Genomic DNA, 27,725 nt, shown 5'->3' with positions numbered 1-27,725 from the left:
TTTACTGACCACCAAGTTTATTCAGCAGAATTGTACATGCAGTCTCCTTTAACATGTTTAAAAGTTCTTTATCATCTGAGCGACCCTGACAATTTATAGGTCCAACATGATTCGAGTACATTCAGATATTACAGCTATTTAACCAAAGATATTATTTACTCTGTTTGCCACCTAAATATGCACAATAAAATCCACGATTTCTCTTTGGTCAAACAAAACACGTTTACATTAACACTCGGCCTAGTGAGATAATCTGTCTGCTGTCATACTGTGGATGTACACGTTTACATGACAGTGTTCTGTACAGATTAAGGCAAGTCAAGTGATATCAAACAGGGTCCAGAGAGGGGAGAGGGGGTTTAAAACAACTGAAAGATGGATGGACAGTAGCAAAGATAGAGTCATGGTGAGGAGAGTGAGAAGTGTTCAGATGTAGACAGGTTGCTCCTGCGCTGTCAGCAGACGGTACATGGCTGCGGGCATCGTCTTCATGTGGATCTGGAGCAGAAAGAAAACAAATTATGTAAATTTAAAGGCAGCAACTCAAAAATAGACCTTTTGTTTTTTTCCATCTCTGTTGTTTCTTGTACAATTCTTTCTAAATCTTGGGACGATGCAATGTTTATAACAGCCGTCAACAACAGCTCAAATACAACATACTGATGACTTAGTTATTTTTAGAGCCTCAACAGTAGTGTCAATAAAGTTTATCCACAGTTTGATGCTAGAGCAAAGGTCAAAGGTTAATAACATCAAAAGGGATTTTCCTCTTGGGAGCAGGAATGTGACAGGATATTACGACATTTTTTTAATGGAAATGGAAAGTAGATTTTATGTCTGAATGGTGGCAGAACAAAGATAGTTTACAATAAATTGCAACTTCTGGTGACAATGAATACCTTTAAATATTGTCTGCCCCTAAAAGACCCAAATAATGGCCAGCACAGACAAATCACAGACTAATCATGAGGAGTTTAAGACATTAAGTAGGAGTAGAAAACTGTACTGTAACCACTCACATTTGTTTTGTCTCAATTCAGATACTTAAGTACACTGAATATACTGTGTACTTACTTTCGAGTGCAGGAATTTCTACAGGGTAGTGTCAGTGTTGTGACTAGTCCCAAGTAAGTCTCAAGTCATTTGGTCCAAGTCTCGAGTCATTTTTTCTTGGGCAAGTCAAGTCACAGGTTACGTCAAGTCAAGTCCCAAGTCAAGTCACTTTTTTTCCACCCAAGATCCAGCACTCTTACCTGTAGTATCCGGTCTTTATAAAGAGAAAACACAAGGTGTTAGTAGCTCGTCTAATAATGATATTATTGGCCAATTTATATAACCTGTTCAAAAAGTATGACAATGAATTGTATCTGTATTATCTTGGCACAGACGCAGCCATGATGATGGTCTGCTCTGAGACCGTATTGAGTAGTAACGAGTACGACTGATGAGGGTTCTCTTTGGGGTCTCTGATGTTGCGTGTTGCCATAGCGAGAAGTTTGACTGACAGCCAGTCCTCTAATCATGACAATCACATACCGGGGAGCTTTTTGAGTCGTCCAATCATGATTCCCAGTTTGTGCTAAGCACATACTTGATAGTTAGACAGAAACACTGAATTTTATCATTTTATATTTAACAGCAACATTCAAACTTATGAACACACGTAAGTCATCCGAGTCATCATGCCTCAAGTCCAAGTCAAGTCGCAAGTCATCAAAACAGTGACTCAAGTCGACTCAAGTCCAAGTCACCGAGTCTCAAGTCCACATCTCTGGGTAGTGTAGTCTTAAACCAAACACAGCTTTTGTGCACTTGTGGGAAATGACGATAGGAACATTAGACTGTTTCTTCTTATTTATAATGGTGGATTGCATCCAGGTGGAGCATTGGGCCTTTTTCAAACCACCCCCTACACCCTCTCATTACGCACTTCCACTCTGTTTGCGCGCTTGAGCGTCTCTCGAGTCTGCACCGATGCTGACTTACTGACCAGGTGCAGCGCTGTGTTATGTTGTCGTGAGATGAGAGAAGCACCATCAATTAAAGTCCTGTGTTATTACCCGTACAAACAAAAACTGCTTTCATTAGTCAGCATCTTCAAGTTAACATTATATTGATATTATATCTAATAAACCATTTTATAATCTAGAAACGAAACAAGTGAAAAGTTTAAAGTGTTAATATTTACACAGACAGCTGTAAAAACTCATTAACGTCAGATTGAAAAATATATTTACAGATAAGAAAAAACGCCAAGGAAGCTCAGGATGAAGTTAATTTTCCTCACAATGCAGAGTGATTTTAATTACTCTGCCACACTGCTATTTAAGTACCTTTTATTATTTGTATAACATGAAACCATGACAGTGAGGGGAGTTCGTCTCAAGGCTCTGCGCTGTTTTTAATCCCTTCACCTAAACGAAGGGTGCTCCGTCCAGCTGGGAGTGTGACGTCAAACGGTTTGAGAAAGGCCAGTTATCTCCAATATTTGACACCCGCCAAAATACATGTTGGCCTGTTTGCTGTGTTGACTTAATTTCAGAATAAAATTAAACCGGCTGTTACTTTGCATGTCCCAAACTTTGCTATTCTTTCTGTCTCTTTTAAGCTATCATCAACAACATTCAACACTTCCTTTAAATGTTTCAAACTAAAAGCTTCGCAGGAAAGAGAGGAATTATGCTTTGAGCTGCTCAAAGGCTTTAATTTAAAACAACTGAGCAGGAAGTGTTTAATTTCATTGTCTGTAGCTTATTTAAAATGCAAAAAGGGAAGCGTCCAGGAAAACAACATGAAGAGAGAATAATTATCTTCCATAAAGTGGCATTCAGAGCTCCTCCTACCTCTCCCATGGCGTTAGAGAGAATCTGAACGATCTTCTCGTGAGGCGTCGCCACCACACTCTGGCTGTTGATCTCGATGATGCGGTGACCGACGCGGACGCCTCCTCTCTCAGCGATGCCCCCCCTCATCAGGCTGCAGATCTGCACACATACAGGCAAACACACAGGGGGGAGTCCGACAGTAACTCTGAACTATCAGTGTCATCATAACATAACAAAATCATCAGAACAATCACTGCTCCACTTCTGTTGCTAAGAAACTGACACTGGTTTAAGGGCAATCATCTTTGATAATTAAACAGAGGGTAGAAGTAAAACTCCAGTAGGATCCTCTGTATCTGTGTGATCAGTCAGTATGTCAGTATACTCACAATGCCGTTCTGGACGCTGAAGCCCAGCTGGTATCTGAGGTCCGGCCTGCGGATGAGCACCATGGTGACGGGAGGACACCTGACGATGTTCATCTTGATCCTGGACTGAGACTTGAGACCCTACGAGGAGACAGAGACGAAGAGGGGGCACAGAGACAGACGTCAGTAAGGTATAAACACATCTGATTCCTGGTGCATGTCTGCCACAGCCGACCAGTCAAGCTGCAGTTAACATCCATCAGTGTTTCCAACAGAGCGACAGCGTAACTGTGGCCGAGATGCAGGATATCATTTTAGAATGCATAACCCATGAAACAAAACAACCACATAACAAAGCCTGGTTGCAACACAATCATTTACAGGGGGTACATTACACCCAGGGCTTGACATTAGATCCCGAACCGACGCGGGTCAAAGAGAGATGATCCGGAGTGTGATCTACAAGCTTAGAATTTATCATAATGTGATCCAGCAGGGAGCAGCGCCGTGATGACATCGGTCTGTGTGTGTTTCTCATGCTCTGCCCCTGACACAATAGGGTCGCGATCTGTCCCGTATTTCCGAGAACAACCTCTAAAAAGTATTAACTTTAATTCATTACGAGTTCATCATGCCGCTCGGGGAGGAGGCAGACGTTAGGAGAGGAGCAGATATGACACAGATCTGTGTGTTTCACATGCTCTGTACCTTGCTCAATAACATCGCAATCAGTATTTCTGTGCACAGTTAAGTATAAACACAGAACTGCTCATATATTTCACCAATAAACACAGAGCTGTCGGAGCATCAGGCTTCATGATCAATCAAAGTTTCATATCACATCAATTCAGTCCCTACTCAACCCACTCCTCCCTCTGTGCTCGTGTGCAGCAGCTCTCCCCCTCTCTGTGCTGTGAGTCTGCATCAGTGTTTTTGTATTATATGATGTTTTTTCAAGTCTTATTAAGGCGAACGAGGCTCCGTGTTCATTTGCATACAGTGTCGGAAACAGGGTAAGAGAGAACGGGGATGACACGCGGCGAAGGGCCTTGGGAGCATTGAGGACCGTATCCTCCGTATGTGGGACGCACGATTTAACAACTGAACTCAACTGGTGCCCTTACCAGGACATTTTGATGTCACAGTTAAGTTAACCTTTGACCTTTTGGTTTTGATATCACTTCCATGCTATCAAATCCAACATTTGTGTTCAATGGTGTCATAAAAAGCGTATTCGTTCCTCAGGTTTGGCCAAAAAACCGTTGTTTAAAGCTCCTGTGAGGAGTTTTTATCTGCTTATAAAACAGACTCAAATTAACACTGATGCCTCTTTATGAGCTGCAAAAGCAGACAAGACTATCAGTGACAAGATTGATTATATCTTTATAGTTATTTATTAAACCTGTAACCACTGCCGGGGGGATAGGTGTCAGACAAAGCGATTAACTTTGTGCTGCCAAATCAGCCTTTTTTCTAGATTTTCTAACTAGTGAGATGTTTAAATGTTAAAAGAAACCAGGATGAGATTTTTTTGTTAAAAAACAATACTTACACATGTACAGGACGAGATCAGCAAAGAGATAAGAGGGACCACTTTGTCCACAGGGGGCGCCAAAATACACAAACCAAAAGTTCCTCACAGGAGCTTTAAATGATCACAGTGACCTTTGGGCTAAATCAGATCAGTTCATACTTGAGTCCAGGTGGACAGTTAGTGTCAGATTTGATGAAATGTCCTCCATAAGTATCTGAAATATTGTATTCACAAGAATGGGACAGCATGACATATGTATGACACACAAACATACCACCCGACAACATAATGCCTAATCCATAGCCGTTGCTCGCCAAGAGTTTCACAGACAGTGTAACTGACCCAACCTGTCAATGGAGGTTGCGTTCAGACATTGACAAACTTGCCACCGTTTTTTATTGACAGCTGATAGGCCTATCCTACTAATTTGTATTGGAGGGGGCTGGATATTGTCGTCGGATTTTTCGTACAGAGTCCGTGAACCTCTTGGCAAGCTACTAAAATCCAGGCTGCGAGCTACTGGAAGGCTCGCATGCTACCTGTTGGAGACCCCTCATGCAAGTAGCTCTTGGCCACTTTCATTTTTTCAAAGTAGCTCTCAGATGAAAAAAGGTTGGAGAGCCCTGCTTTATAGGGAGCCGAGCTCCACTCCACACTGCAAGAAGTGACTCTTTTGAGCTCTGAAGTGATGCATGTTGAGGTTATAAAGTTTACAGCTGCGTACCTTGATGATGCTCTGGCAGGTGTTGAGCGGTAATCCCACCAGACTCGTCCCGTTGATGGTCATGATCTGATCTCCGATGTTGAGTCGGCCGGACTTCTCAGCCGGGCCGGCGTGCATCATGCTGGCGATGATAACAGTGGGGAGGATGGACCCCCACCCTGACTCCACGATCACCACACCCAGGATCTCTCCTTTCTGCTTCTCGATGTAAACCTGAGAGGAAACACCTTCATTAGTGCCACTCCACAAAGACAGATTGAGCTCTTATACTCGTCATAAAGTCCTCAGTTTGACCCATTTAAGAGGAGACTGTCCTCTTGCAGGATGAATAAAGGTATAAACCTTTTTGTGAAGTGTCATGAAGAATAAGGCTGCATCCATTTTGAGCTTTTCACGGCCAAATGCACATTTCTGAAAAATGTAAGATGACAGCCGGCATTTAAAGCAGCAGAGGAGGGAGGCGAGTCTGAGGTCAGACCAGGTTGAGCGCCTCAAATTCACCTTCATACTTGGGTGACATTTTTGTGTCTCACAGCTGTGACACAGCTGTTAATTTGCACCACTGGAAGGCAAAGTGACGGCGCAGACGGAGCAGAAATTAAAGGCTCATAATCCTGCATACATTATGGATAAAATGACCTGAACTGAAGGGCTGTGTTGTTCTTTTTGTGCACAAAAGGTTAATTAATATGAAAAGTGGTATACTTTGTAAGATGTTTATGTTTTTAAGATAAAATTTGAAGGTCAATTTCTAACTCCTGTGTCTGTGCTGCCCCCTGCTGGCTCACTCACGTCTCTGCAGTTCTCAGACTTGGAGAAGTGGATGAGGTCGTCGTTGTACATGTCCTGAGTGTTGAGCAGGTCGCTGTACTCCCTCTGGCTCAGGTCCTCGGGGTCGATGCCGTTGGCCCTGAGGAACTCCTGGTAGGCGACGCTGAAAGACTGACCAATGGACTGAGCGATCAGCTGCGCCTGAGAGAGAGAGAGAGAGAGAGAGAGAGAGAGAGAGAGAGAGAGAGAGAGAGAGAGAGAGGGAGGAGGGGAGGTAAGGACAAGAACCCTTGTCAGTCCTGTTGGTATTTGCTTGCACAGAAAAACCGAGCGTGTTTTGATCACGCTGAATGACAAACACACATGCACTGTACTGCGATTCTTGCACCATGATACATTCCTTACTCACGCTCGATGGACCTTCCATGAACCAAATATAAATCTAACCATGACTCTAAAATCAATCTTGACCCTGAAACATAACTTTTGAAAACGCTAGAGGAGTTTTAGATAAGAGTTGTGTGTCTGTGCAAAAGTTTCTGTGTTTTCTGTAAGGTGATGAGGCTCAGCTTTTTCCAGAGAATGGGAACAAATCCAGCCATCCATTATTTATACCTCTTATCCTGTTCAGGGTTGCGGGGGGGGCTGGAGCCCAGCTGTGATTGGGCAAGAGGGTCAGTTCAGAGTTAACCTAACGAGCATGTCTTTGGACTGTGGGAGGAGGCCGGAGTACCTGGAGGGAACCCACGCATGCATGGGGAGAACCACACAGAAAGGCCCACTTCATCCAAACTGGGATTCAATCCAGGAACTCCTAGCTGAGAGGCGACAGCACTAACCACTGCATCACTTTTGTATACCAGTTGTTTATATTTCTTATTTAATTTTATTTTATTTAATTGTTATGTTTTCCTATTTCTATTTGTACTTGCCTTCTTGCTACTTGCTTCTTGCTTGTCTTTGTGCTGTTGGAACAACCGGATTTCCCCTCTGGGGATCAATAAAGTACTATTACTACTGTTACTACTACTGCAGCCCACTTTAGATACAAAATATCATTATTATATAAGCCGATGTGCCTCCACTGTTTCTTTCTCTTATCGTTCTTTTTGTTTCCTTCCTACTCTTACTTCCTACAGATATTATTTATTTAATAAAAAGTAACAAAAAACTTAGTTGTCTTGTCTTAGTTTGTTTATTGTTTTGTTTTTAATGTTGTTATTGTTTGGATATATATATATTATAAAACCTAATAAAACCTCAAATTATATGTATATAAAAAAACTAAATTAAACTTAAAACTCCATCAGAACAGAGTTCAGACAACTTGTCGTGTCAGAAGTACTTTTCCTTTTTTTAAAGATGATTTCTTTGGCCTTTGGAGACGAGGACAGTGGTCGGAAATTTGGAGAAAGAGAGAGAGAGAGAGAGTGGGGATGATATGCAGCAAGGACCCAGGGCCGCTGTGTTGAGGGCTGTGCCTCTGTACATTTAACCGCTGAGCTAAAGAGGTGCCCCAGAAGTACTTTTCCTACTCCTACTGTACCTAGAGTGTCAGATATCGGAGCATATATAGTTTATGTTCAAAGCTACATTAAACTTTTCTTTGACTTAAACTCTGTACTGAGCAGGACACACACTGAAGTGTTACTTTAAAAAATACTGCAGTCTTAACATCGTGGTTTCTGTTAGCTCATACCTCCTCAGTTCTAAAATTAAGACATCCTGGTTTCAGTTTCTGCCAAGAAGGTGGCGCGCAGTCGAAACAAATACAAGCTTCAAAACAGAACAATGAATATGCTAACAGACTGAGATAATACAAGAATATCAGATTAATAACGATAACTCACATCCTCAGACTCGAACACGTGGCAGATCATCCGGTACAGCCGCCTGTCATCGTGGCCCATGGTGGTTTGCTCTGCAGCGTGGTCCAGGTTCTCCTGCGCACTGCGGGATCGAACCATCTTCCCCCGAGCCATCAGCACCACCATGTTACCGATGTCGGCTATGTAGGAGATCGTCCTCAGCGGCAGGTCCATTAAAGACTCCTGGTGGTCCAAAAAAGACGTGGAGTATGATCACTTCTACACAGGCTACATGTTACTGTGACAGCTGCTAAACAGAGACATTTATGAATGAGGTTTGGTGGGTGTCACAGGGGAGAGTTATTGATCATTTTTAAAGCATTGAATGTTCCTGGGATCATCTCCTTTTTGTAAATTATAGGGAGCTGAAGGATTTAAGGAATGCATATTATGATTTTTATACCTGAGTGTCTGCATTGAGGACTTTGATCCTCTGCGTGGACATGAACAGATCGACCTCAGCCGTGGACGGAGCCTCCCCGTCAGGGCTCTGCACAGCCAGGAAAAGACAACAAAATTAAGGCTATGAATAAGACTCATGCAAGCAAAAAAAACACACAATGTTTCATGCAGTCTACAAAGAAAAAAGGAACGCGAGGCAAATAAGAACATATAAAAACTAAAGACACTCAAACAAATCAAACAAACGTACCTTCTTCCTGTTCTTCGCCTGCTTCTGAGCCGCCTGCAGAAAGCACAGAAGAGACTCAGAAAGAGACAAATCAACAAAAGCCAATCGCCTTATTCACTGTCTGCTCTCCAAATGCCAAATTAAGGGGAAAACAACCTTAGAGGTGTGTGTGTTCTCCGTATGTGTGTGTGAGGACAGTGATGTTACTGTCTATCACATCTGACATCAGCAGGCTGCCAGAGGCCTTCACAGCATACATTATCAAAAGTTTCCTCTTCATCAATGTGACACCGACGACCCCCGAAGAGAAGACGAGCGGCCTCATGTGTGTGAGGCAGTCGCCTCGTTACAGCTCGGGGTTCGTGTTTCCACATGTCTGCTGGTGCCACAGTTTGCTCTCTGCACAGCGTCTGTGCCGTTTGGAGGTTAAAAATCCAAAAGCTCCTGATGTGATTAAAGTGGATTTCACTTCAGCCAATCAGGAAACAGCATGAATTGGCTCAGGCACCCTGTCTCTGGCGCTGCAGGAGCCAAAGACGGCTCCAGATCTTCTCTTTCCAAACTCTCTGTCTTCGCCGTTTATTAATTAATGTTACAGCTAACATAGCGAGCATGTCACTGTCACTGTCATCCAATGCTTTTTATAACGATAACAGAAATCCAGCTAGTTAGTTCATGTAACCTAGGCCTAATACTAACGTTATAGTATTAACGCAGGAGTAGTGGGGTATGAGCCCAGTTTTAGAGCGTTAAGATCAGATGTCAGAAGGAATTCTGAGATTATCTCCTCACACTTATTTTCCCTACCAACCCATCTGGTTGCAGTTAACATCCATCAGTGTTTCCTGCAGAATAAACGTGTAACTGTCACTGGGATGGAGGCACAGGGGACGTATTTGTATACTAAAGTATTTTAAAGAATGCATTTCCCTACAAATAAAACATCTGCATAAATAAGGCTTCATAAAAACAGGAGACATTGCTAGGATATCGTACTCACTGGTATGGGACAGAATGTGAGATTACACCGCCCTTAACCTTTGACCTTTAACCACCAAACTCTAATCAGTTCATCCTTGAGTCCATGAAATGTTTGTGCTTAATTTGAAATGATTCCCTCTAGGTGTTTCTGGGTGTCTTGACTACTCAGTTAAGTTGACTTTTTGGAGTAAAGAATGTCATCACTTCATCTTTATGTCCTGTTTGTCGTTTATGTAAATGTTGTCATCATTAACAAAAAGATTAATTATTGTGTTTGTGCCAAAAACCCTTTTTAAGGAGCTCACAGTGACTTCAGTGGATGTTTGACTCTAACAGAACCCCTGTTTTTGCAGCTCATAAAACTAATGATGCTCTGATCTGTATTAAAGCTGACTCATTGTTCTAACTAGTGTTTCTTCCTGACACCCTCTAAGACCGCAGAAAACACATCATTGTTTCACTTCACAGCCTGGCCGCTGACCACCTCCTCAGGCTGCCGTCACATCATCATCATCCTGAGCTGCAGTGCGACTCCTGACCTGTGCTGGACGTCGCTGTATATTCATCACTCTGTCACCTCCAGTGTTTCATCTCGCGGTATTTTTAGCAGACATCTTGAATAATAACCGTCTTTCTATGCCGCCCTGGACAGTCCCGCCTGTGGAGCTCAGGCTGCCCTCTCTTATAAAGAGATTTATACACACTGATTTTATCATATTTAATCCTTCATTTAATACATTACATTAGTGTTTTATGTCTACATCAGTCTCTGTCATAACTACATGCATATCAAATATTCAGAATGTTCATGTGCAATAACAGATATTCAAAGTTTTCTTAGGACAACAGTATCTATATTGTTTTGTTGTTTTACAGTCTACTTTTATATTTTTAGAAAGTGTGTATTTCTTTAAATAGTGTATACTTTTTGTTCTTTATTTTATGTTATGTTTATTTATTCTGACGCTCTTCTATCTTTTATATTTTATATTCACAAATTCCAATGTACCTGTACCGTCCTTTACCTGAGCAAATAACAATAAACATCTATTCTATTATATTCTATTCAAAGACGGAAAACATTTTTTTACCAAACGCAATTGTAAATTAATTACTGATAATATTATTAAGTAATAGGGTGATCTGTAATTTTTTTGTCTTCCTAAAGTCACATAATTAAAGTTTAAAGTAATTATCTCAATCTTTTTCATGTAAATAAATATCTGTTAAGTCTCTATCTATCACTGAATGAGGTAACACAATGGTGATTGAGCCTATGGCCCACTGATGAAAGCCTTTGTATTTGCAGTGTTACAGACTGGCTGTCTGTGGCGACTTTCACAGAAAAAATCACAAGCGCGCCCAGTTAGTGACACGTTTTCCATCAGCCAGCAGTGGTTGGTCTGCCAGAGAGGGTAGGCGGAGCTAAGTGGCTGCTTTTCCGGTCTCTGCAAGTGTTGCGAGTAAACAGTAATCTACTATGGCTGAACAAACAAAGAAAAGATGGATGACTACAGATACAACTTCAAACATAAGTTAAACTCCAAAGAAAAAGAAACAAATGACGCTCAGATGAAGCAAACAGTCTAAAAAGGAAAGCGACCGTCAGCCAGGAAACTAAAGGGAAGGGAAGCGTGCTCCCATACTTATCGCCACTGGGTGAAGCTCAAGAGCACAAAACTGTAATATTCGAGATTGTATCTTTAACCTTTAGTTTACCAGGAAATAATCCCATTGAGGTACAAAATCTCTTCAACAAGGGAGTCCTGACCAAGACAGCAGCATAAAAGTTTTACATGTAGAACAGACAACAGACTAAAACAAGCAGAAAATAGCTTAACACAAACATTGGGCAATAAGACAGGTGCATTAACTAATCAAGTGACCCTTAGTTCTGTTTTTATAACCCTCCAAGCTAATAAACTGCTCAAGTTTGAGGTGACCCTGCAGCTCGGACCAAGATGAAGGAGCAAAAACATTAAAAGCACTTTTACCAAAGACAGATGGAGTTCGAGGACTGACAAACATGATGTGTCCATGTGACCGAAGGCTGCAGCCACTAAACGTTTTAGAAGTCAGTAGACAACATAAATAAGACGGCAGTTCATGTAGTCTCGCCTTGTAAAGAAAGATGTACGATGTTCCATCCTACGGTTATATAATCAAGACACACCAACTTTCTCAGACAAGATGCACTGACGGGTGTCCTGACTGCTTGCACTGAATTGTCAACTATTTTACTTTATAATATTTTTTACATGCTGTATTGAAGAGGATATGTAAATGTTACTGAGGTCAAAATCAGCTGGAAGTTAGGGTCAGTTTCTCATCTACTCTCATACAATCTGACTTCTACTTGCAACCAGTAAAGTTGCCCCCTAATGATAAGGGGGAAAGGGTTTTACTGGCGCTGGTGTTAGATCACTACTCTGTATCAGCCACTACGATGAGTCAGATCAGTGCGTCCTTGCAAGTGAGATGCCAGCTCAGACTCCTGTCAGACTGCAAATGACTTATGTATCCCCCCCTCCTCATTACAGAGTCTCTAACCTTCCCCCTCCCTGCAGGTTCCTCAGACCTTAACAGAGGCGATGTCCTGGAACTGTCAGTCAGCCGTCCAGAAAGCACGACTTTGGCTCGGCTCCCGTCCTTTTCCCGCATTACACTTCGTCCTCTCGCCCGTTTTACGGCTCATCTCTCACGCTCACAGTGTCAGTGTCTGAACGTCACCACTTCCCCTCACTGGGTACTTCTTCTCAAGTGTACAGCAAAAACAACCCACCTGAAGTCCTGTATGATATAAGCCACATTTACATCTACTGCTTTGCTAAGTTTAATCCGTGTTTTCCTGTGCGTGACGTGTATCTGACATTATGCACTGCGGCTGGAGCAGAAAGCCGAGTCTCCAGTGCTTCAGAGCCTTGATGAAGAGTTTATATAACATCCAGAGGAGCTGAGGAGGAAAGCCTGCATGACTGTGGATGAGGAGCAGTGATCTGTGGATGATGCACTGTGCAGAAACCCGGGGACTTTACGACCGCTGACTGTGTTCTCTTCTTTAAAAGAGCCAAATATGAAGTGAACCTCAGTTACATCACTGATGTGTCCTGTGGGTTTGATCTTTGAGATGCTTCTCAGCTGCTCTAAACCCAAAATGTAAAGTTTAAGAAGCTTAAAGGTTGTGAAAATGTTGTGCCACACTGTCACTCTGATAGAATATTCTGTGTGTAAGACGTTCCAACGCTTAACTTAAGCTGTTAAATTCATGAGGGCCGTACCATTGCATCAAATGGGAATATATTCTAGATGTCTTGCATCATTTTAGACACATTTCCCCAAATTCAGCCTGAAATTTTTCTTTTTTCTATCTACAGAGACATCATATTGTATATTTTATATGCCAAGACATAAGGGTATAAATCAACATTCAGACTTAAAGGAGCAATTCGCCCCTGGAAAAAGCCACTGTCAGTCACAGCTGGTGTTCTCTGTAATCAATAGAAGCAATAAACTGTGGAGAAAGTTGTACAAACAGCTCGTGGTTAACACCCAGCCAGAAACGCTGCAGTGAAATACTACTGTTTTCACTGCAGGCGATGGTTCAGAGCGGTACAGAACCCGAAATAGGACGAGAATATACCGGTGGATCATCTAAAAACTCTTCAGGTCTGCAGTCTACATTTCAAACCTGACAATTTTGAACGAGACATGACATCGGAGGCAGGCGTCCTACATTGAGGAAGTGTAGTTTAGCGAGCTCCCTTGCCTCCGCCAGATTACCCGTTTTACGTAGCCTGGCGGTGGCTTTCCAGGGCCCATTGGAGAAGCAGATAGCGTCCTCCAAAGGCACAGAGTGAAATTGCATTATTTTTACCATAATGGCATTAGCTCCCCATGATAGCATGATAGGACTGAGGTTGAAAGTCAGCAAACTGGTCCTTTAAAATTGGAGACGTTTCTTAATAAAGGTGGATTTTTCCAATAAAATTAAAAACATAAAAGGTATTTTAAATAGACTGTCTATAAAAAGTGGATGTAGCCATCAGGAAGTCACCTGTTTTAAAGTCTGTGACTGTCACCATCTTGTTTTTTAGAGTCAGAAGTGACCATATTGAGAAGACATGGTGGATACACATTTCTATGCCCTTATCTATGTTGAAATGCTGCTGTGATACAAAGCTGTCAATCACAGGTAGCCACGCCCAAAAGCCTACCCTACTTGATTGTCTATTTCACTCCAAATGGGACCATAACTTACACAATAAGCATCATAATTTAATGACTTGAAACTCACAGTTGAGACCATAAAAACTTAAAGAAAAGTTACTGAGGTAATAAATCATCTGAGACGAAGGGTCCCTTTCTGGTAGACCTTGGGCCTTTCTCAAACCGGACCCTCCGGTTTTTGACGTCACACTCGCAGCTGAACGGAGCTCCCTACGTTTAGGGGAAGCGATAACATACAGCGCCAAGCTTTGAGACGAACTCCCCTCACTCAGACGGAGGCAGGAAATGTGTGTAACCATGGTTTCATGTCATACAAATAGTGAAAGCTATGCAAATACTTATATGCTATGAAAATAAACTTTGAGGCATTTCTTATCTGTTAATATATTTAACAATCTGATGTTAATGAACTGCTGAGTTTTTACAACCATCCATGTAAATATAAACACTTTAAACTTTTCTCTTGTATCGTTTTCTAGGTACTAAAATGGTTTATTAGGTCGTGGATATAATGTTAACTTTTAGATGCAGACTAATTAAAGCAGTTTTCGTTTGTCCGGGTGATAACACAGAACTTTAATTGATGGTGCGCCTTTTATCTCACGACGAACATCACATGGTGTTGCACCTGGTCAGTAAGTCTGCATCGGTGCAGACTCGCATGGTGGAGGGTTTAACAACCCACTCACAGGCTTGGGACAGCACTCAATGTGATGGACCCTCCACACCAGCGCGGAAACTGAGCGTAAGTGTGTTGAGAGTGGTTGGAGGGAGTGGTTTGAGAAAGGCCCTTATAGTATCAACAATGAGAGATCGTTTTACAGCCATTAGAGTCGCACGCTGCTGCCCACTGGAAAAAATGTCAGGTTCAAAGCACGTCAACATTGGCTTCATTTTAAAAATTGTTTTGCTCATGTTGTCAAAAATAGAGGCTGTGTCCAAAATCAATAAGAACAAAGAAAGAGAGAGGTGTATTTGTTCTCACCCTGACTCTGTTCATGGCCTCCTGTGCCTGCTGCATGCGCGCGCTCTTTGTGGGCGTCCTCTCTGACAGCAGGTGGGTGCAGCCCAGGTAGGTCGCTGCAAAGATGATGCCGTCAATGAGGTCTTCAGGGTCACATGGTCCCGGGACTGCATGAACAAAATACACAGATTAGGCATTGTATGGTAGAAATGTTCCTTTATTCCTTTTAATCTCAACAGATGAAAGAAAAAGAAACCGAGCTGAGAGATATAAAATCAGAAGCATGCATGTGCACTCACCGTCCACAAATGTTGGAAACTGAGGCAGAGATCTGCGGATCTGAGGAGGCAGATAGAAGAAAAACTTTACCACCATCCTTAATATTTCTGCTCACATACTGCAGGCCTCTCCTAACTCATTGAAATTCTGCAAGACTTTTACTGCTGTCAGCCGTTTAGCTGCTGGCAGATAAACACCTCGTAAAAGATGCCTGCCTTCCTTTCCAGCATTTATCATCCTTCCTGCCAAGGATCCTGAGAGCCCAGCTTTTTTTAGCCTGCGTTCAACCTTAAGTTTATTTACATTTGGCAAATTGGCAGCTTTAAAAGTATGCCGAATTAGCTATTAGAGGTTCGTCTTTGCAATGTACCCTTGGAGGTGCAGAAAACTGTCACTTGATTAATTAGAAACTGAAGAAGTCTTAAAAATATGATGAATCTAAGCCAAGTTCTGGACTCATAAGTCGTTTGTTTTTACTTTATTTTATGGGTTTTGATAGATTCTTATTTGGGATCTCTCACCTCCTGGACAGACGGCGGCTGCGGAGGCGTTACCGGCTGAACCTGTGGTCGTGGCTGCTGAGGTGGAAGCTGCTGACGCTGTTGTTGGTGCTGATGTTGACGTTGTTGATGCTGATTAGGCGGCATTTGTGCGTACGTCTGTGGTTGTGTGTACGTCTGTGGCGGCCTGGTGGTCTCTCTCTGCTGTGAATGGTGGGCTTGGTGGTGGTGGTGTTGGTGGTTGTGTTGCGGCTGCTGTTGGTGATAATGTTGAGGAGGAGGTCCTCTGGCCGACTCGGCTCTCAGCGGACTGACCGGCTCACGAACTGGAGCTGGGGCGTAGCGCGATGGAGACTCGGATGCCGACTGCGAGGGGGAGTGAGGAGAAGTCTAAGAGAAGGAAACGGAGAGAAAGGGGGAAAAGTCTTTATTAAAAATCACTCCTTTGTAACTGCGCTGCATGTACAGCTTCACCTTCCTCCCACGGTACATGATTCAGGGTTTTGGGCATTGATCCAAGTACACAAAATGAAATGAGAGCCAGGGATGTAAATCTTTAGTTTGCTTGCTTCCCGAAAGCAATGAATTCTAATTTAATCATCGCAACAGCGCAGACCTTGGGCAATGTCACTAATCAGCAGAGATTTAAAGGTATAATCCAACATTTTAAATATATCTCTGCACAGCCTGAAAAAAGGGAAATATATCGAAATAGCAACAGGAAATATCAAAAATCAACTCTGAATTGTTGTTGTAAATTTTTGGTTTTTATCCATGTTAAACAAACACACAAGATACAAAAACATAAAGACAGCAAATCTAAAGAAAACTAAAAGGAAACATAAAAAAGCTTTGGACCTTAAAACAAACACGTTCTTACATTTAAAGATAAGAAGCTTCAGAGATGTTTGCTGCCATATTTTCTGGCTTTTTTGCAGCAAAGATGAAAGCATCTCTTCCATCATAGTGTAAAAACACACACATTTCCCAACAAAATGTGCCCCACAAATGCCACGTCCAGACGAGTGTGTTGGACGTTTCAAAATGCATAACTTTTGCTACGTTCACACCTGGTGTACATCACTACTCAGGTGTTTAGAGCCCCTACAATAGAGACTTCTGGAAATGCTTCTGTCCCTCAGGTTGTTCGTCATTTATAGCTCTAACACATTTTATAATTTATTATCATTTACTCTCTATGCACATCTACTTTATTATATTATTATAGTATAAAATCATACTCTAACTCTGGTACATTTATTTCTACATTTTTATTACCTCATCCATACTGTGCAAATTATGTCAATTACTTTTCATGTGCAATTGTTTTTTATTCTGCAATATTTCACTTCATTTCTGCACAACCATATCAACATGCTACACACCGTGTGTGTTTGACTTTGTGCAATTTATCCGTGCAAAAACCACCATCTATGACAAGTGAAAGGTGTACATAGTGTATTTATCTATTGTTTTACTCTTTTCCTTTACTTTGATCTGTTGTAAAAGTGAATTCCCCCCAATGATGGATCAATAATCTTATCTTATCTCACTGTTGGAGATGATGAAGCAGACATCCACAGTTGCTTGCTGATTGGGTCTTAATAGTCATGATGTGTACTTCCCTGAATTGCTTTCAAGTGACCCTTTTACAGAAGAAAAACACACCACGTCTTTCCCTTATTTATTACTTCTTAATAAGGAAATGTGCAACGTTAGATACAGAGGTTGTTGCAAAAAGTCGGTGCTGCGCTTTTATTTTGAAGGACATATGTTTCCTTTAAGGTGCCTGGAGCAGTAGTCCAATGATTGGGTAATCCCAGCTACAGTTACATTGACATTCTTTAAACTAGTTGAGCCTGACAGTAGTTGCATTTATGCGGCAGTTTTTAGCATATTTCTCTAAAGTTAATATTTCCTCTTCTATGTTGGTTGACTAGTATACTGTTGTCTTAAGTGATGCTGACATACTCAGGGTTCCCACTCTTTTTACGAAATTATTTTCCAGGACATTTACCATTTACCAGTAGGCCTAGTACTGACACTTTTAACCCCAGTTTTATTCCTCCTTACTTTGATGATGCAGGGTTCATGATGAAGTGTCTCAAGCCCCTTTTACACTGCCAGTTCAAGGCGGGGTTATTACACATGTCATGTTCTGTCTTCTGTGTTATACGCACGGAGGCGCAATGATGGAGCGAAGTCGTTCATTAAGCCTACAATCACCAAGTTACACCTGAAAGGACATAGCAATGTATTGAACAAAAAAAAAGATTATAAAATTCAAGTGTCATACTTTTCTATCGTCTTTCAGTTGGTTAGAAAGCGTCTAAAGGTGGCGATCTTACATCACTCGCAGGACTCGATTGTGAATGTGACAGCTCTGGGAGCCCCGACCGGAGTTGAGGCGGCAAACTTGTGCTGAGCGTGGGGCTAAATTAAATTTTAATTTTCCAGGACAACATAAATTATTTCCAGGATATTTGGTCATTGTAATCAATTTCCAGGTGTTTCCAGGACTGGAAAACTAGTCTCTAAATTTCCAGATTTTCCAGGTTTTCCAGGACGCGTGGGAACCCTGATCTTGTGACGTTTTGTTGCGTCTCAGGTCCAAACTGCACCATTTTTTAATAAATAAATTGGAGTGGTTGAAAAAATCTGAAATTTGGGTCGCAATCTGTCCTGAGGAGACGCCAGTTGAGAACCACTGCTTTAGAAAACACATTTTACAGTAACAACTAAAGAGGTGAGTGAAGTCATGCTTACATGTCCAGCTGTAGTCTGCAGAGGGTAAACCTCCTCTGTGGGGCTGCTCTCCTGCCTCATAACCCAAATCGGCTCCACCGGCTGGTCAGGAGTGTAGGGGGAGCGCACAACCTTAATCTTCACCTCCTCTATTGCTTCCTTAATGTCCTTAATTGCCATACTGATGGCGTCTCCAGAGCCCCTTGTACCGTCCTCCCCTTGGACACCCACCATGTTCCTCTCCTCCTGGGCCTCCCCTGAGTTGCTCAGCCCAGACGAGGGGCTCCTGGCCTGGGTTTCTCCTTGTCTGGGTGCCGGCCTGCGACTTTTGGGAACAGGACTTTGATCACCGCCGTCCCCCTCGCCGTCAGACTGTCCATCATAGTGGTGCAGCCGGCAGCCAACAGAGCGGTCCACAGGGGGTTGGTGTGAGCCCCGGTCTCTGCCCTGCCTCGGGGCATAATGGGAGCCCTTGTTGGGGGAGGATGGAGCCCCTTTTTGTACATTCTCCTGTCTATGGCTGCTAAAGGGCTCTTGGCGAGACTCCTGCCGGGCTTCGTTCGGCTCGGCTCTCCAGCCAGATTGCCTGCGAGCTTCTCTCTGTGACTCAGGGTAGGAGGTTTTAAGAGGCTCGGGAAAAGAGTTGGGATGGGATTTAGGCTCTGAGTACGACTCGTAGACCGGCTCTTGGTACGATTTTTGGTGGGACTCTGAGTAAAATTCTGCATAGGTTTTCGGATACGATTCAGAGCCTGAGAATTGAGACAGCGAGCACGATTCAGAGCAATCCTCATCATCGTCTTCTTCAGGTAGCAGGTCGTTGTCAGGAATAGGGCTCATACTGGTGTCCTCACTGAAGTGATCCAACTGGGGGAAAGGGGGGACGTCAGGGGAGGACGGAGGAGTAGGTGAGTGGAGGGGTGGCGGGCTGTGGAGAGGTCCGTCCATGCTGAGCGAGGCTGCACTCTCCGTGTCGGAGCAGAGGTCGGTGATTTCACTTCCCTGCGCTGCAATGTCCTCAGCTACATCCTCCATCACGTCCTCCTGATCCTCCTCCACCCTGTCTGCACGCTCCTCTGCTCCATCACCAGCTGTTTGCATGTCGTCATGGCTACAGCAGGATCGAGCTTCTGTTGAGAGGTGGTCTCCGTCATCCTCGGCCTGTTCTTGTTCTTCATTCTTCTCCTGAACTTCCTCTGATTCCTCTTCATACTCCGCTTTACTCTCCTGGATCCCCTGGTCCTCCTCAGCCTCAGCAGGAGGAGTGTGTTGGGGTGGAAGTTGCTTGTTATTGGTTGCAGGATCAGTTAAGAGGTGGGTGGGGGTGACAACAGCTATGGGAGTCTGGTGAGAAGTCCCCCTGTCCTGTGATTGGTCGGTTACAGGCTCATCTGACATGCGTTGCTGTACCTGCACCTCTGCTGGCACCTCTCTCTCCTCCCCACCAGGTGACGCGTCCTGCATCTCTCTGACTGGCGGCCTCTGTCTGTGACCTCTCAGCCTGGGGTTAGGGTCCCCATGACGGCGGTAACGGGCGACACCAGGGCGTGGCTGCTGGGCAGGGCGAGGCTCTGTGTCTCGACACTCACCCCCCTCCGGCCTGGAAGGAGCAGCCTCTGGGGACAGAACAGGACTCTGAGCCTGGCTCTGACCCTGTCCCTGCCCCGATGGAGGCCGCCGGCGATGCCGAGGGGGTCCACGACCTGAGGGCGGGTGGTGGTGGTGGTGCGGAGGGTGGTGATGGTGATGGTGATGATGGGGATTTGGTTCCCCATCCTGGTTGAGCATCTGACACGGCCTCCAGGAGCGGCGTACGGGAGGGTCCCCGGGTGTCATCCCGTTGGGCTGCCTGCTCCTCTGAGCTGCCTTCTGCTCCTCGCCTGCTTCCCCTGATGCCTCTCCCTGATACTTCTGACTCATGGCTGCAGCGTGCTCGACCTTCTATTTTCAGAACATGCTCCTCTTGTCTCCAAGAAAATTCCGCTCACAGCATAACCTGAGAGAGACGGAGACAGGATGGAAACAGGAAAAGTTAAATGAGAACATTTCTGCATTTAGACTCCTTAAAGACCCCTCCAGGGAGAATCCAGTGTTTAACCGTGTAAACATCTTCATGTGGTGTTTTTAATTCATGGCAAAACGTTTTCAGATTGGCAAGGTTTCAGACGTCACAAACCTAAGGAGCCAATCGCGTTAATGGACAGTGTGATGCTATGCATATCATTATGTGCAACCTATGGCAACCACTTTGCCGATGCACGAGCCAGCTGTAACCGTCATCATAGTTTTTGCAAACTCACGACTGAACTCACTAATTACTGAATGCTAAGCTCGCTAAATTTCAAAAACGTGCCACTAAACGATGGCAGACGTGTTTTGTTTGCGACAGAGGAGTCGGTTGGAAATTTGCATAGTGGGCGGGGACTATGCAGTTTGGGGAATTTTTAATGAGGGAGAAGGAGGAGATATTTTGGGAGGATTTTCACAAGAAAATTAAACATATTTTGCAGAAAAAAAAACATATCAGATACAATTTATTATTTCAAGCAGAGCATTTTATACGTCTTAAAACATGACTGCAGCTGCTCGTTAAAGACTAGTTTGCCCAGATGAGCAAGGTTTTGGCTAGGGGGGGTTTAAGACATTATGTCATCACTCCTCAAATTTCTGCATGTAAAATAAACTTGCGAGGAGTGACGAGGTCGGAGCCGGGACGCCAAACACAAGCTGTGTTCTGCTGCTGCAATAAAAATGTCAAACTATTAAACATGAGCTGTCTGACTGAAATTTAAGTTTCCTACCTTGTTGTGAAACACTATCAAGCAGTCATGTTAGCTTGGGTGTTATTACAAGCTAATGTTAGCTGGTGTCTACAGTAGCTTATTGGTTATTGGGTTTAAATAGAAACAGTGATGCTAGCTAGGAAGTGGTTGCATGCTAACGTTAGCTAGCTCCCTAATGGCTGCAAAATGTAGTCTGACTTCTGAATTTGGCCGGATTTGTGTCCGGATGTTCACTCTCTATTGTCTCTTCAGTTGGTGATCAAATGGGAAGCAGTGAAATAAAAACACTCAGCTTTACTACCTGCAACCTGGAACACATCAGTAGCACATTACAACAGCTATTTAGCTTCCCAACCTGAGCGTTTGACTATGCTTGTGATTTGCTTTCATAAAGTTTGCATTTTGAAAGTTTGCCACGATGAGAAATAAACCAAACATCTCTCAAGATTCATGCAAACACACACACACACATACACAGGAAACATTACAGTGATGTTGAGTTTCAGTCCGGGAACTCCCCCTCTCTATATTGCTAATAGCAAAACCCTAAATCCTCTGGGATTCATCTGGGTGTGTAGTACACTTTAATCTGCACCACATTCATCCGTCCACCAGCAGCTGGCAGATGGCACAGGAGTGAAGAGAGAACAGGATGAGGAGCAGGAGGAGGAGGAGGAGGAGGAGAAGGAGGGAAGGGCAGAAGGACAAGGAAGGATATCTCTGGTATCAGATAAGACCTGGCAGAAAGACGAATAAGGCTACGATCTGAATAATAAATGTCCTCTCTGAGAGAGAGAAGCCCGGTTTTGATATTTATTTTATATGACAAGGCTATCGGGGTTTCCATCAGTTATCTCTTATCGCGGCCTTCAACGTGTCCGAGGTCAACGAGCCGAGAAAGGACATGAGAATGTAATCCCAGTAACTGAAGAAGGAAAAGACAAATACTTATTTACTAAGCCCTACATTTCTTATTACTGCTGCTCCATATGTTAAACTGAAGCTGCTCTCATAAGTTATTCATCTGATCAGAAGAATGCATAAATGTTTGACTGTTTGCATGACGATTTTCTCCTTAACTCCTGGCTGCTAAGCATCTACTGTAAACTCCTTAAATAACCTTTATTAGACTCCAAACCAACATTTGTTCTTTTTATATTGAGATTATTACACATTTGCGGCAGAATCTGTGAAAAGGGAAGTCAAACTGGTCTGAGAAGATGAGCCTTTTACTATTTTAAGTTGTTTCCCTTTTGTTTCGGCACAGTGGATTCCCTGTGTTAGAAACGTACTACGCACGGGTTCAAAGAAACTTCCCATCTACAATAGATTTTTAGCTGACATTATATGTACAGAAAGAGAAGTCAGCCTTATAATAAAGCAAATCTGACCAAAGTGTTCAGGAACCAAACTTGAAAGAGGAACAAAATTCAGGCCGAATTAAAGGGGAATTCCTGTTTTTTTAAATCTAGGCCATATTTTTAAGGATTTTTAGGTATAAATGACTAAAAGGTCTAATGTGGTGGAAATCAGAGTATTAAATTAAGCAAGCTAAGAGACAGCAGCTTGTCTTTGTGAGTTTTATTAAAGATCCCCTCCAGTGAAAATCACGTGTTTAACCTTGTAAACATCTCCATGTGGTGTTCTTCATGTGCTACAAGACATATCAGGGACAACACCAGCAGTCGTCTCCATGGCTGGGCCTGTCTGCTTTTAAACTGCAGTGTACCAAGGACAGGCTGAACAACACGTTTTCAGATTGGCAGGTTTGAGACGTCACAAACCTAAGGAGCCAATCCCGTTAATGGACGGGGTGACGCTATGCATATCATTATGTGTAACCTATGGCAACCACTTCCACCATCATCATTATTTTTGCAAACTCACTACTGACTACTAACATTAACGTTACTTCTACTAATTACTAAATTTCAAGCCAGCTAAGTTTCAACAAGTTGCCACTAAACGATGGCAGCGACGCGTTTTGTTTTTGGCTGTAATTTCAAAAAAGGATAAATGTAGCACATAGTGGGCGGGGCCTATGCAGAAGTCGGGAATTTTTAATGAGGGAGAAGGAGGAGATGATTTGGGATGATGCTCAACAGACCCGGCTAGCCCTCTTATCTGACTTCATAGTACACCACTCTGGTCTAGTGATGAAATTACTGAGTTTTTTAAATGTTGTTTACAGCTCTTTCAGCGTAGCGTACCATTACATTAACAGAATGTTTTTTCTTTTAAGATCCTTTCTATTATGTTGTCAGACAGTTTTGAAAACAATCTAAGCCCTTTAGAGGCAATAACAAGCATTTTTAGCGGACGGACTTTGAACAGGAACATTTTAATGAAGGACAAAAAAATACCTGACCACGTTTACCATGTTTTTTTTGTGTGTTTCTTTTTTGCGGTGAGGAAAATGTAAAAAGAACCACTAAAAAATATTAATTATTAATAATAATTAATACTTGTTTTCCTCCTCATAGGTTCATTTACAATCCATTTAATCCATTGCATTCACGTAACTGGATTTCCTGTAACGTTAGTACACTAATGATAAGCCCCTAACTGTCAATTACTGCAGCTCCTCTTGAATCAACACGTTTCATATTGGATTATGCAGCAGCAGAAGGTTTTCTGATATGGTTGTTATCCTACATGTGCAGATTTATAAATCTAGTCTTTTAGAAATCGACCACGTGTACGGAGAGAAGACATGGGGGTCAAAGGTTAATGTTGATCCTGTAATCTGAGCACGGACAACAACTGCTCGAGAGGGAACACAAAGGGATGCAACAGGAGCGAGGGCGGACTCCTAGGGTGGCTAATGTGCCTCTCTGCCTGGAGTTTAGGACTGGATGGCATCGGGTTGGGTGACTCGGAGGGATGGGCGGGGGGTGGGGGGGTCAGGGCAAAAGCGTTGCCCGGGTCACAGATGGCCCTGGCAGAGCGGCAGTGTAACGTACAGGCCTGCAGAGCTGTGAGCCGAGCGCTGCACTCCCATCTGTCAGGCTGCAGTGAAAGCTGCGGGGTGGAGGATTTACTAGCCCATTAACTCGCTGATCTTATACTGACAGACAAGCACACAGTGACAACAGCACACGTGGACTATTTGAACTTGCAAGGACTTTCACTGATTATGTCTGTTGACTAGCCTTAAACTTCCTCCACTACATACCTTAAATTATGGCTTATTGGTTAATAATAAAAGGCAAAAAACTGAAGATTTTTCTGACTGATTCAACTGATTTTTTTTTCATTACAAATTTACCTGTCAATTATTTTAATATAAACAGATGAGTCATTTAGTCTATTGAATGTCACAAATTGAGAAAAACACCATCATAACTTCCCAGATGTGTTGATAATTTCAATAATGTGATGATATTAAGGAGCTGAATGGACTGTTGGCACTTGTAGAAAGAGATATTTAAATACTTATATTTACAGAACATACAATGCAGAGAAGAACGCCGAGGGTGATCTAGATTAGGGGTGGGACAAAATATTGATACAGCAATATATCGTTGTCCCAACTAAATATATGGCGCTCTAAACAGAATTCTCTGCTATTTTGACTCACTGCGTCCCTACTTCATGACTCCTCACTTATGACATGAATGAGGGTAACGTGAACGGAAATTAAGGAGCAATTTGCCCCTGGAAAAAGCCACTGAAAGCTGGTGTTCTCTGACATCGACAGAGGCAATAATATTTGAAATTGGCGCCATAGCTGTGGAGAAAGTTGTACAAACAGCTCGTGGTTTCGCCCATTCTACATTCCTACAACACCCAGCGTGCATTGCGTCCCTCCCTCTGAAAGGAACGGCCCAGCGAGAGATGCTGGAGTGAAATACTACCGTTTTCAAGTCAAGGACATTGATCGCTGCAGGCAAAGGCTCAGAGCGGTACAGAAATCAAAATACAACGAGAATTAACCGATGGATACTCTAAAAAATCTTCAGGTCTGCAGTCTACATTTCAAACCTGACAATTTTGAACGAGACATGACATCGTAGGCGGGCGTCTAGATTGAGGAAGTGTGAGATGACGTGTTTTACGTAGTCTGGCGGAGGTTTCCCAGGGCCCATTGGGGAAGCGGATAGCGTCCTCCAAACGCACAGAGCCAAATTGCATTTTTTCCTACCATAATAGCATGATAGGACTAAAGTTGACAATGGTGTGAACTGGCCCTTTAATTGGCTGAAGGAGAGGTTAATCAGATATCGTGATCAATATAATTGTCCTGCAATATATTAATTAATGCAGAATTGCTGTAATCGTAGGCCATGTATCGCAGATCGTATTGCGAGTTACCCTGCGATTCCCACCTCTATTGACTATGTGCAATACAATAATATATCATATTTATAAACAAGTTATTTTTATAAGAAAGCAGACTCCAGAGCACCTTTAAATATTCATATGGGTACACAATATATAAAGGTACATTTTTATTCCAGATCACAAAGAAACAGTCAACTTCTAAGTAGGAACTGTTAAGTTTCATTTGTTGCTTGTTTATCGAGGACCTTGAAAAATGAAAAATAGCTGCATCCGAGTAAGCTTTAAGGTGCAGTCACAGTCAATGAGTGTTTGAAACAGCAATTTGACAAATATCCAGGAGCACTAACGGGTGAATCATTTGGATTTTGAAGGAAGGGTTTAAAAATGATCCTGGGCAGGACTGTTTTATCTTCAGCCATCATTTCACCGTGTAAAATTGTAATGATGAAGGTAATAGACTGAGACTCCGGGTGGTGCAGTGATCAGGATAAGGCAACATTTAAATGTGTATCCATGACATTAAAGACCAAATGCATTACATGACTATAACATGTAAATGCAGTTAAGCCTGAGTTTAAATCTAGGCTTATAGCCAGGCCCAAAAGCTGCACTAATTTTACAATATCATAAAACTGAAACAATTAGATGATTGGTTGATTAAATTGATAAGTCAATCAGCCTCAAATTAAGTAACAATTTTCATAATACAGTAGATTTACACATCTGTAAGTTACTTAAGTATAATGATCTTTGGGGTTTGGACTGGTAAGTTGAACAAAACTGCAATTTGAGGCTTTAACCACGGGCTCTGGGAAACTATTAAGGGCATTTATTTCTTACATTTAATTGACAAAAGAGTAGATTGAGAAGATAACAGCCTGCATGTTTTAGATAATAATAATATCATAAATAATCATGAGTTGCATCTGTCCTCACTTTGGAGGAATCTCCTCATCTTTCTATTTTTGATAGCATGATTCATCCTCTTACATATCACTCTCCATTTCTCTCCCCCTCCATCTCTCTTACACAAACACACACACAGACACACACACTCACAGACACGTTCAAACATATGGTGCATCATGTTGAGATTCATCAATAGTCGTATTACTTACATTGTGTTTACATGAAGGCTACGCCATTGCTCCAGAGGGAGACGATTAATCCATGAACAAGTGCCAAACTGGCAAGTGCTTTTATTTTGAAGGCTTACTGGCTTCTTAAATCTCCTCCCATGGCCTTGAACAGTTTTGTGTTAAAAGGGCAAAAGCTTTTCTTTTAGAAATCAATTAGCGATTTGTCCTGCATCCTGTCACTTCAAAATACGTATATGGTAAGATTCATAAATGATAATGGCGTTATTCGAGAAAGGATGCACGTAAATCCTGGTATCACTCAGTCTTCCGCGGTATCACAATGCCAAATAAGCTTGACATCTATTTGAAACAAGTGCAGCACAGTGTCACCTGTCTAAATGTCTCCGTTTTCTCTTCCTGGCGATCCGGATTAAATCTCCGCAGGTGTCGGATCCGCCATCAGCGAAAACAACCCGAACAAATTCCTAACCCCCTTCCTGCCCCGCACCAACCCCGGCTTCCCCTCACCGGCCGGACGTGACATTCACTCATTTACCTGCATGTCAGAGGAGGACAGGCCCGGGTCCGGCTGCTGCAGTACTCATCGCCCCTGTATCCCGTGCCTGCTCGCTTGGCTCGGCTTGATTCTGTTTTGTCCCTCCAGACAACTTGCTCGGATTAAAGCGGAGAGCTCAGCCCCTCCTCCTGCTCCGTGACATCAGAGCGGATTAGCGATGCACAAAGCGCCTTTACAAACAGTGCTGATGCTGGTGGTGCAGAGCAGACACAAACGGTGCTTTACGGCCATGAGTGAACCCTCATCCCTCCCACTCCATCAGCTGCCTGCAGAGTGCTGCTGGGCTCTGCCCGCCTGCTGCAACACCAACTGTTATATTCCCACGGTCTGTCGGGGGTGTCGCTGTTATCTGCTGGTGGATCTAACTGCTCTTAGTTATTGAAGATGCTGCTAAATTACTAAAACACCTGTGAGAGGTGGACTGGTAAATTGGTATCTAACCGGCCATAGTTTGAGTGTCTGAGAGTATTAGGAGTTTTGGGAAAGCTACGAAGGGTTCGCAGGCCACAAATTAAAATACTTCTCACAAGAAAAAGTTAAACAACAGCAAAGGTCGCCTAGAAGTCTAGTTTAGCTAAAGCTAAT

General features: G+C 43.0%; 1 protein-coding gene across 2 annotated transcripts; it reads right to left on the bottom strand.

The window, feature by feature from the left end:
* Positions 1–27,377, bottom strand: LOC138605193 (amyloid-beta A4 precursor protein-binding family A member 1-like). 2 transcript variants are annotated; one of them, XM_069677310.1, is made up of 13 exons: positions 27,120–27,377; positions 18,439–20,413; positions 15,694–16,062; positions 15,193–15,232; positions 14,915–15,060; positions 8,743–8,775; positions 8,494–8,580; positions 8,073–8,273; positions 6,244–6,423; positions 5,452–5,664; positions 3,215–3,334; positions 2,844–2,984; positions 1–498 (listed from the first exon to the last, which is right to left on the bottom strand). In XM_069677310.1, exons 2-13 carry the CDS (start codon positions 20,335–20,337, stop codon positions 427–429), a joined length of 3,501 nt encoding a protein of 1,166 aa, XP_069533411.1. In that variant the 5' UTR covers positions 20,338–20,413; positions 27,120–27,377; the 3' UTR covers positions 1–426. The 2 variants fall into 2 exon arrangements, with proteins under 2 accessions (XP_069533411.1, XP_069533412.1); XM_069677311.1 differs by having other exon boundaries at positions 15,694–16,038.
* Between the last annotated feature and the right edge of the window lie 348 nt (positions 27,378–27,725).

The sequence above is a fragment of the Semicossyphus pulcher genome, unplaced genomic scaffold (genome assembly GCF_022749685.1).
Source record: "Semicossyphus pulcher isolate SPU_LCO1_2020_fin unplaced genomic scaffold, fSemPul1.0.p SCAF_28, whole genome shotgun sequence".
Taxonomy (NCBI): Eukaryota; Metazoa; Chordata; class Actinopteri; order Labriformes; family Labridae; genus Semicossyphus; species Semicossyphus pulcher.
Note: the sequence above shows the minus strand (reverse complement) of the source record. Positions and strands in the feature narration are given on the sequence as shown.